Source organism: Coregonus lavaretus (assembly GCF_964263955.1).
Source record: "Coregonus lavaretus genome assembly, chromosome: 1".
Taxonomy (NCBI): Eukaryota; Metazoa; Chordata; class Actinopteri; order Salmoniformes; family Salmonidae; genus Coregonus; species Coregonus lavaretus.
Genome location: NC_139988.1, coordinates 64486461 through 64504123, shown reverse-complemented (window position 1 = coordinate 64504123; position 17663 = coordinate 64486461). Strand labels below are relative to the sequence as shown.

The 17663-nt window shown below is 41.1% G+C and overlaps 1 protein-coding gene across 3 annotated transcripts; it reads left to right on the top strand.

Annotated features, from left to right (window-relative positions):
• The first annotated feature begins 2776 nt into the window (after positions 1–2776).
• LOC311137397 (epidermal growth factor receptor kinase substrate 8-like protein 1) lies at positions 2777–15862 on the top strand. 3 transcript variants are annotated; one of them, XM_084171863.1, is made up of 19 exons: positions 2777–3116; positions 3923–3987; positions 4174–4332; positions 4692–4841; positions 5254–5333; positions 7896–8032; positions 8745–8806; positions 8911–9040; positions 9225–9313; positions 9422–9496; positions 10457–10605; positions 10980–11124; positions 12304–12356; positions 12451–12559; positions 13233–13358; positions 13480–13642; positions 14287–14452; positions 15062–15194; positions 15415–15862. In XM_084171863.1, the coding sequence occupies exons 2-19, from the start codon at positions 3955–3957 to the stop codon at positions 15499–15501; spliced, it is 2046 nt and encodes a 681-aa protein (XP_084027989.1). In that variant the 5' UTR covers positions 2777–3116; positions 3923–3954; the 3' UTR covers positions 15502–15862. The 3 variants fall into 3 exon arrangements, with proteins under 3 accessions (XP_084027989.1, XP_084027990.1, XP_084027988.1); XM_084171864.1 differs by having other exon boundaries at positions 2883–3116; positions 3890–3987; XM_084171862.1 differs by lacking the exon at positions 2777–3116 and having other exon boundaries at positions 3815–3987.
• Positions 15863–17663: the final 1801 nt, after the last annotated feature.

Sequence of the window (17663 nt, the reverse complement as noted above, 5' to 3'; positions counted from 1 at the left end):
CAGACTCAACAGCAGGCAGACCAACTTTCCAAATAGGGGAGAAGCACTCAAAACCCACTAGTTGTTCTTTCAAGGAAAATAATACAAAAATGGTACAAAGTCTGAAGACCTCTCGTATTGCCAACCTTCCTACAATGGCAGCAAATATTTTATGAATTCGACAACACATAATGAAAGGAAACTTTATTTATATCACACCTTTTTCTGAAGTGAATGGTTTCACCCACTACTCTGCCCATGAACTGCGGTGTTCTTTGATATCTACATTGCACGCAGTGCGAGCGAGGTTGATGGAAACTCTACATTTTCACTTTGTCACACCTGTATTTGGGGAGATCTCCCATTATTCTCTGCAGATCCTCTCAAGCTCTGTCAGGTTGGATGGGGAGCGTCGCTGCACAGCTATTTGCAGGTCTCTCTGGAGATGTTCAATCGGGTTCAAGTGGGGGCTCTGGCTGGGCCACTCAAGGACATTCAGAGACTTGTCCCGAAGCCACTCCTGCGTTAGCTGTGTGCTTAGGGTCGTTGTCCTATTGGAAGGTGAACCTTCGCCCGAGTCTGAGGTCCTCAGCACTCTGGAGCAGGTTTTCATCAAGGATTTCGCTGTACTTTGCTCCGTTCATCTTTCCCTCGAACCTGACTAGTCTCACAGTCCCTGCCTCTGAAAAACATCCAGGGCCAGACAGATTACCAGGACACTCCGAGCATGCGCTGACCAACTGGCAAGTGTCTTCACTGACATTTTCAACATGTCCCTGACTGAGTCTGTAATACCAACATGTTTCAAGCAGACCACCATAGTCCCTGTGCCCGAGAACACTAAGATAACCTGCCTAAATGACTACCGACCCGTAGCACTCACATCTGTAGCCATGAATTGCTTTGAAAGGCTGGTCATGGCTCACAACAACACCATTATCCCTTAAACCCTAGACCCACTCCAATTTGCATACCACCCCAACAGAGCCACAGATGATACGATCTCTATTGCACTCCGCACTGCCCTTTCCCACCTGGGATTTGAACTGACAACCTCTTGGTTCACAGCATTCTTTCTGCTATGCCATAACCTCTATGTCAATGGCTGATTTCACATGTATTTCTACACTTTGGACTTCAAAGTAAATCTCAGCTTTGTTAAAAATACATTCATGAAAAACTATTATATATATCATAGTGATTCAGGAGTAACATTGGAACAAAATAATATGCCCCACCAACATTACAAAACTATACAGAAAACCACCAAATTGCTGAAATAAGTAAATGAAATCAATGATGTGAGAAAAGTCAAATTAACTAATAGCAGTGCAGATGACACACTAAGTGCAGAGATGTATTATAGGTAATGAATGTGGTACAACAGAAAGATCAGCACACTTCAAACACAGATGTTGTGAGTTCAAATCCCAGGTGAGGATGTGGGGTCATATTTCAGCTGAACCACGTAACTGCCATTACTTTACCTATAACAATAATATGCCATTTAACAGACACTTTTATCCAAAGCGACTTACAGTCATGCATGCATACATTTTTACGTATGGGTGGTCCCGGGGATCGAACCCACTACCCTGGCGTTACAAGCGCCATGCTCTACCAATTGAGCTACGGAGGACCACACTCACCTACAAAGGTTTGGCATGGTTTGGGACCAGTAGAGGCTGCTGAGGGGAGAACGGCTCATAATAATGGCCGGAACGGAACAAATGGAATGGCATAAACACATGGAAACCATGTGTTTGATGTATTTGATACCATTCCACTGATTCCGCTCCAGCCATTACCACAAGCCCTTCCTCCCCAACCTCCTGTGTTTGGGACAATCTGGGACCATCACGTGATGTCCTGATGACTGGTAAAACAAATGTCTTGATAATCTTACAAAAATCCTAACATGGTCCTCACCCTTACAGAAAAAAACACAGGAATTTAACGTGATCACGTGTTTCACATGGCATGTGATCTCATGTGAAGTGAATGTGATAACATGTGACAACATATAAAGCAACATGTGATAACATGAAACTAAACGTGACAACATGTGAGCACGTGAAAACAGAGGGAGTTCTAATAACCTGCCTATGGCCTGTGACGTGATTGGGCAAAAGCGGTGAGGGAGGAGCGCCCTTTGTCAAATGAACAGTAATCTGCCCCTTAGGTCATGTCAACAAGGCAGCATGGTGTTTTGTTTGGAGCCGACTCTTGCCTTGGGCTTTGAACGGGGCACCGGGCTCACGCCCAGTAGACAGCCTGGTCCCAAAACAAATGCAATCACTATTCACCCAGTTCAAACTCCTCCCACTGGGGCAACCCGGGCCAGATAATCGAATTCCCACAATATCTCAGGTGAAGCATTCCAAAGACACGTTTGCACATGATTTCACATGTGAAATTTCACTTGCACATGATTTCACGTGAAATTTAACAAACGTGTTCCAAAAAATGCCCATAAAATAACAATATGTTGTGTTACTACGCAAAAGAAAAACACTACAACAAAAAAGGTACAGTGCCCACTGCAGTACCCTTATGGAAAAATCACATGTGAAGACATGATTTATTTTTATTTTGGGGGGGAACATAAAATCACACAAGATCACATGAGATCACATCTTCACATGTGTGCACATGTGAAATTCATGTGGTTTTTCTGTAAGGGTCCTCAATATTCTGTTACCTGAAACTCCAGTAAAGAGGTTTACCTCTCACATAAAAAAGGAGCTCCCTCCCTTTGTTGAGTATCCAAAAAGGCCCACCTTAAACGTGCCTAGCCATAAATAGCATTCCTTTGACGTATGTGTGTTTATGTAAATGTTTTTATCTCTAAGGTGGGCTGGGCTGGGCTGGGCTGGGTAGGTGATGCACCACTGGAAATCCTTGCCTTACTGTCAAATACTGAGAGTGACAGAGAGAGGAGGAACAGGATTACGAAAGCTGCTGCCACACTGAATGAGACACATTTCTCAACTTTGGTATAAATATTTTGGACTTTTTGATTGACTAAAATAAGACAAATCTAATAGAAGGCTAAATCAGAGAACGCTATCTTTTTCCTGATTTTGTTTGATTACCTTTTGTTTGGGAACCAGTGGATTTCAGGTCAAGGATTGGAGGTAAGTGATTAGAACGCACATAGCATGCATTCACAGATTCAATACAACGATCATTATGCTGTAAAACAAATTAATGTATTCTCTCTTCGGAAGCATTGTCATGCACTCTCACAATAAGATGAACCCCAACATTGATGAGATGGAAATAAGTTGCTCTGGTAGCTACGGTAAAGATTGTATGAAATTTCACTCTAGTGGTATGATTGAGTTCAGAAATGTTCTTGACAATATGTGGGATCTGTACATCATGGCACCTACTGTAAGATTTTTACGGATCCTAAACCCAGTCATCAAGTATGAATGGATTCTATGCATGTGAGTTACTTGGAAGGGAAGTTGGTCTGAAGTGAAACCTAGACTTTTCCGGAATGTGATTGGGGTTATCAGGCAGATCAATGACTGAGATATAACATGTGGCACTACAGTACTGTGGTCAAACTGGTTGGGTGGGTAAGCCACAGGTTAGTGAGTGAGGGACAGTTCGAGACTGACACAGGGAGGATCTCTAGGTGAGGATGTTCAGTTTCCTCTTGGGTCATCCAGGTGACATCATCTATGGTGAGAGGACAGTACGCTCAGGGCAATAAATTGCTCAAATCAAAGCAGTTGGATTCTAAGACTCATTGATGACTGACAATACCAAAGGAGCTACACCCATCATATAACACAGTTATTTTGACTACACCCTCTGTAACACAGTTCTAAATCATTTATGAATGAGAGGCTCTGTAGTGTCATCATTCTTACAATGATCTTCACCTTTACCAAGTAAGAGTTTTCCTCAAATCGGCCTACTCTGCCTCCAGGAAAACCCAGACAGCTATCAAGTAACAGTCACATGATGACAGACGTCTCACAATATCTTATCAATGTAAGTGTTTTTAATATTATTTCAATTGTATCATATCAGAACTTTAAGTGTTATAACCATATAATTAACATACAGACCTATGAAGATGACGTACCATGCTTTCTACGTGTTCCCTTGGGAACGCACCCAAAGTCTATCTCTCCATCTCATCCCAGTCTTCTTTCTTTATTCCACTTCCCTGTGCAGCACCTGGTGACGTTCTCCCTGCAGGATGGGGAGGTGAAGACTGTGGATGAGGCCCAGTCTCGGCTGTCCCTCCTGGCCCGGTCGGAGAAGCTGTGGAGCCAGCAGATGGTTCTGGAGGTCAGCCCTGAGGCCCTCCGACTCAGAGACACACAGAGCCAGGTGGGCTGTGCAGGATGATGTACTACAGTACCCATAATACTTTGCACATCTCCCTACCAATACAGGTGGCATAATATTTATGTAGGGACTGTGGACAAAGGAACAGAGGACTCCAACATGGGGGGTCACAATAAAAAAGTTGCTTTATATGAGGCGCGTGAACAGTAGGACAATGCCTTATTTATTAACAAAGACAAGTTACATTTTGGTTAATGTTGTACATATGACCTTCATGATGCTACTGATTTAAAAGCACTTTAGTCTTCAGACCTTATTTTCTAATTGACATTAGCTATGGTTATATGAGAGGCGTTGCAGTTCCAGTCATTTGAAATGTTGAATGTATTGTATTCACGCAGGATGAGTTGGAGAAATATCCAGTTTCAGCTATCCATCGCTGTGACGCCATCCTCACTGAGAAACGATTCCCATCCCTTCTTTTACTCGTTTGCCAAAGCGCATCTCAGAAAAAGCCTGACGTTCTCTTCTTCAACTGTGAGACTGTAAGGGTGAGTGCATCTGTATAGGTGTTTTAAGGATTTGTCTAAACACCCATAAAAAAATGTATGATGCTTCAGAAAACTCCTGGGAGATCAGACCAGGAAAAACTCCTGACCCTAGTTACAGATGTAGGATCTTAATTTGAGCCAGTTTGCTACAGCAGGAAAATAATCTTGCAGCAACAGGAAATGTGAATTATTATGTGGATTATAATTCATGGACATTTTTGTAGGGATTGTTAAAAGGGAAAATCAAGTCAGATATTTTATTATTTTTTATAAGATCGTCTGTATAACATGCGTTCTTAAACTATATGTGATAAACTGATATGGTATGCATTCTGAATGGAAATGAACTGCCACTGTAGTTCAGGTTCAACCGGACAACAGTGATGTCTTTTATTGTTGGTTGTGTTCGCAGGCACAGCAAATTCGTGATGACATCACAAGGGCAGTGTCAGGTTACTTATCGAGGTCCAAGAAGTGCCCAGAGGCCCTCAGGTACTGTGATCATTATTGTCCTTCATGGTGGAGAGAGAGCGAGAGACAGAGAGTGAGAGACAGAGAGCGAGAGAGGGGGACAGAGAGATATTTAAAAGATAATAGATCCTTTAAATGAAGTAGAAGTGTCCCACGGCCATGACTGACTTATGGTGTTTATGCCCTTAGAAAAAAAGGCGCTATCTAGAACTTTAAAGGGTTCTTCGGCTATCCCCATAGGAGAACGAGAGAGAGAGAGAGAGAGAGAGAGAGAGGTGGAGTGGAGAGAGTGACCAGCTGAGAACGAGGGAGGACAGACTTGTTTGACTGGTTCCTACATAACTTAAGAAGGTGTGACAGAGAGAACAAGGCCATTGTGGTAGGGAGGAAAGGAGAGAGAGAATGGGGCTGGTTCACTGATGCAGGCCTAAACTCAGAAATACTTTGAAACACACAGTGAAAGGTAATTTAAAGGACACACAGAAAAGGTAAGATATAATTAAGATGCTACCTGGTGTATATTTATGAATTGACGCACTGCATTGAAATTCATACTGTTCAATAGGTATTACTTTGTGTACAGTATGTATGTCTTCGAGGGTTAGCAAACAGACCAATGTCAAACAACGTCTCGACCTACAAATGTGACAAATGTGACAGAACTCTGTCTGTCTAAATCTTTTGTGCCAATTCTGACTAAAGTTGTTGAGGAATACATTTGCTTTGTCATTTTAGCTATAGAAAGTTGTATATGTGCGTTGACGTGTTTATTTTTATTTTTTATTTTTTTTAGGGGGTAGATCAGCTTTAATATTTCAGATAGATTGTAACTTTCATCAATGTAATTGTCTGCATCACTTCCAATCCCCCATATATATATATATATATATATATATATATATATATATATATATATATATATATATATATATATATATATATATATATATATATATACACACATACACATAAACATATACACATATATACACACACATACACACACACATATATATACATACACATATACATACATCCATACACACACACATATCCTTTTTTAAAATTATATTTCCCTTCATTACTTTCCAACCCCACCACCCCTTCCCCAATTGGAGTAAACTAGTGAACAACAACGCTTAGGCCTCTACTTCCAGCCCATACATACTATATACATTTTATGATGTCCATCTGGTTTGCTTCTATATGCCATATTTTTCTAACTGTGCTCTTTCACAAAAGCTCTCAACCTATAACCTATATACTTATTATGGACACAGTATGCTTTACATTAGTTATCTTGTTGTTATTAGTTGTTGTTATTAGTCCCATACTTCAGCTCCACTCATCCCCTCCCATCTATCTCTTAACACCATCCATATTGGATTTCTATTTGCCATATATTTTTCAACTGTACTGTGATGTTTTACAAAAGATCTGAACCTTTCTATTCTCATTGTTTCTACAGATCGTAAATTGAAAATAAACATTTTTGCTAAAAGTATTATTATATTATTGATCGATTGACTATGACTTTTCAGATCACCCAGTAGTGCTATCTGCAGGGTTAGCTCCAGGTAAATATTGCAATCCTTTAGCCATTCCTGGACCTGTGTCCAAAAACAAGCTACAACTGGACAGTACCAAAACAAATTATCTAATGATTCTGTCTCTTCGCAGCAAAATCTGCAGAGCTGGGAAGATTGTATCCCCCATATAAATAACATTCTATTGGTAGCAAGAATTTTATATACCGGTAATCATTTAAATTGAAAAATTCTACGTTTTGAATCCGGCGTCGTTTTGCGTATCAATTCATAAACACTATGCCATGGAATCGGTACGTCAAAAATCTCTTCCCAACTATTTTGCAATCTATATGGGATGGCTGTCAATCCTTTGTTCCTTAAATTAAACTGGTATACTTTTTTATTTATCACAATTTTCTTTAACCAATTATATTCTTTAATGCAAGGCCGACAGACAAGATCGTTACTTTTTCCCCCTTCCACTTTCCTTTTCCATTTTGACGTGTTAGTCACAGTGGGCCTACGTTGACATTGATATAAGAACAAATCTAAGGACCTCTGCTGGTTAAATCTGACATTTTATATTTTAAAACGTTTATTTTCGCAAGATTGGCACAGATCAAGATTGTTTGTGCTTTCATTTCAGTTTATCAGATGATCAGAAAATGACCTATTGTAACCGGATTGTGTACATTTGACTCTAAATGTCGATCATTATTTACCAAGGAGATTCAATAAGTTTCATACGCCTTTAGTGAAGGGCGTTTCCCATGGTGTTGAATGAATGGTTGTTATCAGCAACAGTCATGATGACCTAAAACATAGGAACAGCGTTGACATTTTTGCATGAATCATATTCATGATAATGACAGGCCTTTGTTGCAGGTTAGGATATTGACCTTACTGACTAGAGCTTAATTTGTGTTTTTTCAGCTGAATTCCAACCATGAAGTCAAATGAGAAAGTTGCTTTACAAATCTATCCTGGAAGGTAGAAAGGTGCATGATATATTATATGTCCTGATTTCCAAAAAATGTATCTCCTTTTCCTCCAGACTTCCTCCGATAGACCCTGTTCTTCCCCAAAATACCAAAGCAGCGATGATGGACCCCTACGGAATTCCGAGTCCCCCCATTCCACATGCTCCCAACGCCCCGCCTGTCAACCCTCCCCCTTACCCAGGAATCAGAGGTAAGAAGAGAGGAGCCATCTTGTTTGTTTGAGTGCCAATGTTTGTGTATGCTCTGGCAATTTACATATTTGCCATGTCAATTAAATGCTTTGAACCGAATTGTCTAGGAGGGGAAGAGTGGGGAAGAGAGAGGATGAGAGAGAGTGAGGGAGGGAGGGGAGAATGAAGCACCGGTAGAGGTATTTCAACCGGTAATCAACAGTTGAAACAATAACAAAGTGAACTCCCCGCCCCTGTTTCAGTAAAAAGGGATGGGGCTGGAGAAATGTAACCATTCTCAGATTTATAGACAGAGCTATGGATGCAAGGACTGACCCTCCATGATATCAAACTTATAGTTGTAACAATGTTTTGAGGCTATATAGTGTCTGTTTACATTTACTTTGTTTACAAACATTGGAGTAAAACAAGCTTATATTTTGGGTTCTGATGGGGAATGACAGTTGAACTAAGCTCATGAGGCATTTATAAGTTAAATTCTTCAAGAATCAATGAGTACCTATCATACATTTATAATTCCAAAAATGAATGTAGCAACTGCAGATTGTCCCTTTAAGGTAAAAGGTTCTCATGAGGACAGAGGTTGCATTGTGTGTGTTGGGGGAAGGTGTGTTGGTAGTTAGAGTGGGCAGGAATTCTGAATGCAGGAAATTCCAACTAAGGTCATGAATGGAAATGGACGATCTGAATCTCCTTTTATGTCCTCAACAGCGAATGGTGTTAACAACGGGCAACAACCTGATATCTCTTTTCTACGAGCTGAGAGAGAAGTGGTACGTAATAATACTATTATATGCTTTAAAATTCCAATATAATATGTTTTAATCACGATTTTACTGTAGGGTTAACTGTTTTCTCATGCGTGTCTACATTTCAGGGGATCCTTAATCACTGTTTCGATGATATTGAGGTCTTCATGGCAAAACTACAACAGACTGCAGAAGCTGCCACAGTTTTAAGCCAGAGGAAGAAGAAAAATAAGAAAAGTCGCAAGCAAACAGCAGAGGGTAAGAGGGATAAGGAATTTGTTTCTGTTTTGTCTTAAGCAACTATAGGGCTCAACATTAAGAAGGTTCACATGAGCAAGAATAGGTTTGCTGGCCATGTGACCTCCTAAACTGGTTCAACTCAAGATGCCGTTCAAAGCTGAAATCACTGATATTTTTGGGATGTCTTTTATCTCAAATATAGAGGACTTGCTTACTGCAAAAGCTCACCCTCCACCTGAAGAAGAATTCATGGACATCTTCCAAAAATTGAAATACTGCTTCAGCCTACTGGTGAGTAAAGGGGACATTGCCATGACTACTCCACATTTCTTTCAAGGTTTCGTTATGTCAACAAAACAGTTGAGATATTGTGTACCCACTCATCATCTTTCTTCCCAGGCTCATCTCAAGTCTTCCATCTCCAACCCATCCTCAGAAGAGCTGCTCCACCATGTGTTCAAACCTCTAGATATGGTGAGTCAGCAATGATAACCTTTATACCCATTGCTTATGCTCTGGAGGGAGAGAACTATGGCCAATGGTTTCCAACACAGAGGTTACTGGATGAAACCTTTAGATATTTTGAGTGCTGTTCAATATTTGCTCAAGGTAGTGTCCAGTGTGTTATCACAGATTTAAACTTTGGCCACATGAAAAAGGCAGTATTCTTTAGCTAAACCATTATAAACCGACTCATAAAGACACAATTTAACCCAAAAGTGTCATATGACTGTGAAGTTAAAGTATTTAAAGTGTAATGGAAGATACGCACAGGAGATATGTTCAGGTGTGCCAGTTTACTCAGAGAGGGTTGGCACAGTGTAAGAACTGCCTGCCTATAAAACGATGCATCACTCCATGACAGAATAGAGGGTGGAATTGGAAAAACGGCCAGCTTAGGTATGTGTATCCTGGCACACCTTCATGGAAACAGGGAGAAACCAAGAGAGGTGTGACGGCTTGCTTATCTGTAGCATACCTGCTGAGAGGGATGGGAGGGTGAAACTGCACATGAGCAATGTTTTCACTATGGTGATATATAATGACATGTAATAACATTTACATATTGGGTAATACCAGTCAGTGATTGGCAATATATTATAAGGCCTGTTTCCCAGACACAGATTAAGCCTAGTCCTGGATTAAAAAGCGCTCCATTGAAAATGCTTTTTAGTCCAGGACTAGGCTTAATCTGTGTCTGGGAAACAGGCCTTATAATATATTGCCAATCACTGACTGGTATTACCCAATATGTAAATGTTATTACATGTCTTTATATATCACCATAGTGAAAACATTGCTCATGTGCGGTTTCACCCTCCATTAGGCCTAGATTGCCCTTCATAATGAATCTACTGTTGTCAATTTTCCAGTCAATCCATTATTTCCAATGATCCTGATCTAAACTGTGGTCTCTTTACTCTGTGTCCCCAGCTGGTGAGGACTACCGGGGGTCCTGCTCTAGGGGCTTCAGTGACCAGTCCTGCCCTGACCAACTCAGCTGTAACCCTGCTTCAAGACAACCTGTCTGAGGAGGAGAGGCAGCTATGGATGGCGTTGGGGCCCCACTGGACACTCCCACGGTCAGTATTGACAACTACAGAACATTTGATGCCCCCATAGACCCATATGATTGGGGTATTGAGTTTGGCAGTTAGTAGTCTCATGTCATGTGCCAGTGTGCCAGACTCATAAGGCTCTCCTTTGACTCTGAGGCTTTTGGTCTGTGACATTGGAGCAACGTGACATGATGACACAGCATGACATGACAATGTCAATATTTATTCAGCCAGCCGCTGAAATAGTACAGTATTTGTATTGTGGAGAGAGATTACCTAATTCCTTTCTAGGCAATGTCTACACTGGCTATACTATTCGAAATAATATTTGTTTGTTAAAGGTCAAAGGTCAGAAATGTCTCTCTCTACTCTCTCTCTCTCTTCCTCTCTCCTCTCAGTTCCCAGCTCAAAGGCCCAGTGGCCCCGTACACACCTGTGTTCCTGGACGGGTGGAAGCCAGAGGCCTCCAGGGCAGACAGGCAGGTTTGGGAGGATCCAGTCGAGTCACAACACAAACATGAAGCCCTGAGGGAAAAACTAGAAGTATGGAATATGAGAGATGTACACCTATGTACAGTTCCAGTCAAAAGTTTGGACACACCTACTCATTCAAGGGTTTTTCTTTATTTTCACTATTTTTTACATTGTAGAATAATAGTGAAGACATCAACACTATGAAATAACACATTTGGAATCATGTAGTAACCAAAAAAGTGTTAAACAAATCAAGATATATTTTATATTTGAGATTCTTCAAAGTAGCCACCCTTTGCCTTGATGACAGCTTTGCAGACTCTTGGCATTTTCTCAACCAGCTTCACCTGGAATGCTTTTCCAACAGTCTTGAAGGAGTTCCCACATATGCTGAGCACTTGTTGGCTGCTTTTCCTTCACTCTGCGGTCCAACTCATCCCAAACCATCTCAATTGGGTTGAGGTCGGGGGATTGTGGAGGACAGGTCATCTGATGCAGCACTCCATCACGCTCCTTCTTGGTAAAATAGACCTTACACAGCCTGGAGGTGTGTTGGGTCATTGTGCTGAAAAAGAAATGATAGACCCGCTAAGCCCAAACTAGATGGGATTCTTGTTATTGGTGTCCTTCAGTAGTGGTTTCTTTGCAGCAATTCGACCATGAAAGCCTGATTCACACAGTCCCCTCTGAACAGTTGATGTTGAGATGTGTCTGTTACTTGAACTCTGTGAAGCATTTATTTGGGCTGCAATTACTGAGGCTGGTAACTCTAATGAACTTATCCTCTGCAGCAGAGGTAACTCTGGGTCTTCCATTCCTGTGGCAGTCCTCATGAGAGCCAGTTTCATCATAACGCTTGATGGTTTTTGCGACTGCACTTGAAGAAACGTTCAAAGTTCTTGAAATGTTCCGTATTGTCTGACCTTTATGTCTTAAAGTAATGATGGACTGTCATTTATCTTTGCTTATTTGAGCTGTTCTTGCCATAATATGGACTTGGTCTTTTACCAAATAGGGCTATCTTCAGCGTGTCCGAACTTTTGACTGGTAGTGTACATCATGTACATTGAAGAGTTGACAAAGTGTGTGACGTCATATGAATGTGCTCTGTACTGTCCTGACCTCTTCCTCCCCCCCCCCTCTCTCTCTCGTTCTCTCTCTCTCTCTCTCTCTCTCTCTCTCTCTCTCTCTCTCTCTCTCTCTCTCTCTCTCTCTCTCTCTCTCTCTCTCTCTCTCTCTCTAATTCAGTTGCAGCCTACTCAGCCAGTTGGACCTCCAGTCACCCCTATGAGCAATGAAATGTACGTTTTCAAATCACGTTTGGATAAAAAAAAAAAAATGTATTGTTTACTTTTATTTTGCAGTAGAATCAATCATACACTCCTTTCTTCTCAGGGATAGCAGTGTCCTACCCCCAGAGGGAGAGAGGATGTACACCTGCAGCTATGACTTTGTGGCCCGCAACAACAGTGAGCTGTCAGTACAACAGGGAGATACACTGGAGGTAAACATTTGAAAAGTCATTAAGTGACATTAAGTATTATTACACAACATAAATATTCAGGAACATTCTTGAACAACACACGCCTGGTAGCTAGTCTCTGTGCAACGGTTCTAGGACTTGCCTCTCTTTTAATGGTAAGACACATGGTTGGTACCGATGTAGGATCTTAATTTGAGCCAGTTTGCTTGAGCAGGAAAATAATCCTGCAGCAACAGGAAATGTGAATTATTATGTTGATTATAATTAATGGGAGAAAAAAATCAGAAGCCTTTTTAAACCTCAAATACACTAGAAGTGTTTGATCTCCTGCAACAGGGTGATCAAATTAAGATCCTAAATCTGTAAATGAGAAAATCCGGTACACAGTCCGGTAATATTGGTGATACTGTACAAAATCCAGTTCTAAAACATTTATCCTCAATCAAGCATTAGTAACGCCTGAGTTTAAAAATCTAGGAAATAAATATTGACACATAGCACAGGTACACTTTGTCCTTGCCAGATTCTAGGCATACTGTACATACATACTGGTTGTTACCTTGGCAACAGCTATCACTTCTAGAGATAGGAAATGGTGAGTTGTGTAATACTACACAATTAAATCTATCACTTGTTTTATTCTTCCTTAATTATTCTCTGTATAAACATAGGCTCCTCTCCTTTACCGTGTCAGGTGGTGGAGTCGTCCAAACGCTGGTGGAAGTGTCGTAATCGCTTCGACGAGGTGGGCTTTGTCCCATTCAACATCCTGGAGCCAGTGGCTCACAGAGACAGCCCTGTCAACATGAGACAACCTAAGGTAACACACACACACACACAACACCCATTCTTTTACCCACACCCAGATACTGGTACTGATATTCCATATCAGTGTTTTCAATGTTGTTCCCTCTCTCTTTCCTTTCCCCTCTGCTGTCCAGCCTCCAGTCTCACCTGGCCTGACCAAGACTCACATTCCTCCCAGCCCTCCAGCCTTTAACTCTAGCTCCTTGACTCCTAGCCCCTCAGCGCAACACCGCCCTCGCCCACAATCATACAACCAATACAGCCAACACATTCCAGCCGGAGACGACACAGACAAAGGTATCACACTATACTGAGAGGATTTACAGCATATTTCTGCACTGTGTGCATGTGTCTTTGTCTGTGTGTGTCAGAGGAGAGACTCAGGCACTACACAGAGATGCTCTCGGTCTTTGCTCTGCTGTGTGAATGTATGTTTGTGTCTGTGTCCATGCGCAATTGTGTGTGAAGGAGGCTCCAGAGAAGGGGGAAGTGGTTGTCTGTTTGCACTGTGTGAATGACATAAAAACAGGAGAGAAGTGCTTTCAGCTCTAGTTTTTTTTTTTTTACATTTGAGTCATTTAGCAGACACTCTTATCTAGAGCAACTAGGGTTAAATGCCTTGCTCAAGGGCACATCAACAGATTTTTCACCTAGTCGGCTCAGGGATTCGAACCTGCAACCTTTCGGTTACGCTCTTAACCGCTAGGCTACCTGCCTTATGACAGGAAAGTCTTCTGACTGCTCTGTTTTAGCAAGATAAGCCAGACAAAGATAGACATAGATAACATTTACATTTACATTTACGTCATTTAGCAGACGCTTTTATCCAGAGCGACTTACAAATAGGTGCATTCACCTTATAGCCAGTAGTACAACCACTTTACAATGTTTTTTTTTTAGATAACACTTTAACACGTTGTAAAAACTCTCTCTCTCCTCAGTCATGATGGTGAATGACGAGCTGCTCCAGAGACTGACCAATGGGAAGGCCAACCTGAACAAGCCCCTGGTCATCCATCGCTCGTCTGACACCTTGGTCCCCCTGGACTACCACTCACCCCCCGAAGAGGTGGAGCAGTGGCTCAGGGGGAAGGGCTTCAGTGAGACGTGAGTTTGACGTGACCCCCACCAACCACAAACTCCATACTGATCACATTCCAATCAGGAACCTATTCTGCATCACATTCCAATCAGGGACCTATTCTGCATCACATTCCAATCAGGGACCTATTCTGCATCACATTCCAATCAGGGACCTATTCTGGTCATGGGTACTCCTCATGTATAGCGGACTTATAGTAACTCCAAGATTTAGGTACTGCTTATGTATTTCTTACTAATCTGTTCAAAGGCATTTGACGCAATATACATTTTACATTTACATTTTTAGTCATTTAGCAGACGCTCTTATCCAGAGCGACTTACAGGAGCAATTAGGGTTAACTGCCTTGCTCAAGGGAACATCGACGGATTTTTCACCTAGTCGGCTCGGGGATTATATACAGATATGTATTTAATTTCTAACGAATCAATTGTAATTGGTTGAACCTGAAATAGTCCTCAAGACCGGGACTGAGTAACCCTGTGACTAAGTAGATCTGTCTAGTTAATACACAGAGATGACTCAGTTGTTCATGGATGATTGAATGGGATAGGTAAATGAAGGGTAAAGTCAGAGGCAGGTGACTGACTACCTGTGTGTGTCTCCCATCTTAGGACGGTGACATTACTGGGAAAGCTGACAGGAGCCCTGCTCTTCTCTCTGAACAAGGAGGACCTACGACAAGTCCTACCAGACGAGGGCGCCAGAGTGTACAGCCAGCTCACTGTGCAGAAAACACTGTTGGAGGTACTGATCTGCCTATTGTGTGTTAATACACGTGGGAATTATTTTAGTAGGCAACCTATGATGATTGCAGTGTTCCTCAGGATTATTTTACACATAAGACTAATACAAAATAATATATTTCCCAACAGTTTACTCCAGTTGCACGCAGTTTTAAATTCATAATTTCCCTGTTGTGTCGTCTTTCCATGTTTTGAACTCATTTGGAATTATGTTCTCTCAGGACGCCCGGAAGACCACAGAGCTGGAGGCAGTGATGGAAAAACAGAAGATGAAGATGGATCTGAAACTGGAGAGTAGCACACTATAAGACCCACGTTTCAGGCATCGTGTCACTCGCCCAAAAGGAAAAGACTCCAGCTAAATGAGAAAAATGCGCGCACACTGGCTTGATTCTATCTAACAAACAGTCGAACGCTGTCGGATGAAACATTATGCAAATATTCATTTTATGTCATTGGTTGCACTTCAAGACAGACTGTACAGTCTTGAATCAAGGCTTTGCCTTTAGCTGCAAATGCTTGCTTCAGTTAAACTTTCTAGGATAAATTGTCCTCTTTTAAGCCAACCATAATCTTCGCTGTATTCTAGAATATTCTCTCCTTTCTATGTTGACTTTGAATCATTTGTGCATTGTACCAACTACACCTGCTATTTGCAGACTAACTTAATGTATACTGTATCTACTTGTCTTATTGATGTCTGTAATGTATACACCCACACAAGATACTAGAAGATAAATAATGTTATTTGAATAGAACATAAGCTTTACACTTAGGCCCTGAGGAAAGATCTCAGGTAAATAGATTAATACAATTCTGGGATTTTTATTCAGGCTTCAGACAAAATCATCTTCTAGCAAAATAATACTAACAGACCTGACCAATACTACAGCTGGCACACATTAGGAAAAGCAACGCATTCCTTTATATGTGTTTGCATCCAATTTCAAGTGACTGACATGCATGAACCAACATTTTTTTGAAAATGTACAAACGGCAGATTGGAAAGTAAAATGGACATAAGCAGGTACTTAGGATATTGTTCCCAGCACCAAGTGTCATTGGCCAAAACCAGGGTAACGTAGCTGACTACCTGGGTAACGTAGCTGACTTCTAGGGTCATATACAGTAAGCCTGGAACGGTCATTCTCAATCCAAAACAGCATTTCCTACTCGATCCATTGGAGAGACATGCAAAGTCCATGTCTACTACACACAAATGCAGACTTCACATGACATGAATACTTGGAACACACTTTTAAAATTCTATGAAAAAAAAGACTCGCCACCATTTGTGAACACAAAGGACAATAAAATATAAAGCATAAGAAACCCTGTCTGTATTAGGTATTATGACATATTCAATGAAACTGCTACAATCTCTCCAGAGATAAATGTCCTCAGTCTAGGCCAGAGCTATAGAAGCGGAGGGTATTTCACAAGCTGACAGAAATGAGCTCACTAATGTTCACAACTGACCAAATTTCTTATTGTATTTTCAAATGTCCTGATCCAGTCAAACACAACAACAATATGTCTTAGTTGATCAATATTTGGTCAGATATGTGCAGAACAGATTCTATGCTTACTGGTATGGTAAATATTTTTTGCAACTTTAAGTGGCAAATGGCTGCGACCAGCAATGTGAAACAGCCTCTAGGAAGGGAAGGCGGCCTTGCAGAGAGAAGCCAATCCAAGGCAATATGCCGAGTCGTGTTCATTAGGGCACTAATTGAAAACCTTTCGCTACGTTTTTACAGTAAAGCAAAAATGTGCTTTTCTTATTGGACAAATCCAGATGACCCCTCCCTGTTTGTCCGGTTTCTTCCGTTTGGTGCCTAATGAACACAACCCAGGACAGTACGCAGGAGGTAGGATTAAGCAGTGTCTTAATCGCACAGCAATCCTGACAGTTAAAAAATAACAGTATCAAAACACAGAAACGCTCTATTCTTTAAGTTTATGGTTCATTCAATGGTCATTCATTTATTATTTCTATAGCTACTGACTCCCACTTAAAATGTATATTTAGGATCATTTTATAGAATATATATATATAATCATGTGTATTGCAATCAACAGCCATCACTAAAAACATACACTGCCAGGACTTTGTGCACCCCCACAACTATCATCCCCCACACCCTTATCCCAGGATATATTTGAATGCTAGAAAAATTATAGATATTCAAATATACCCACATGTACATATTACTTCAACTACCTCAACTAGCCGGTGCCCCCGCACATTGACTCTGCACCGGTACCCCCCTGTATATATAGCCTCCCTAATGTTATTTTATTTTACCTCTGCTCTTTTTTCTCAACACTTTTTTGTTGTTGTTTTATTTTACTTTTTTATTAAAAATAAATGCACTGTTGGTTAAGGGCTGTAAGTAAGCATTTCACTGTAATGTCTGCACCTGTTGTATTCGGCGCATGTGGCCAATAAAATTTGATTTGATATATC

Coding starts and splice junctions, on each gene's coding strand:
- LOC311137397 (XM_084171863.1), top strand. CDS start 3,955: ATGATGACAGACGTCTCACAATATCTTATCAAT. Junction 3,988..4,173: donor TCTCACAATATCTTATCAAT/GTAAGTGTTTTT, acceptor TTCCCTGTGCAG/CACCTGGTGACGTTCTCCCT. Junction 8,807..8,910: donor TACGAGCTGAGAGAGAAGTG/GTACGTAATAAT, acceptor TCTACATTTCAG/GGGATCCTTAATCACTGTTT.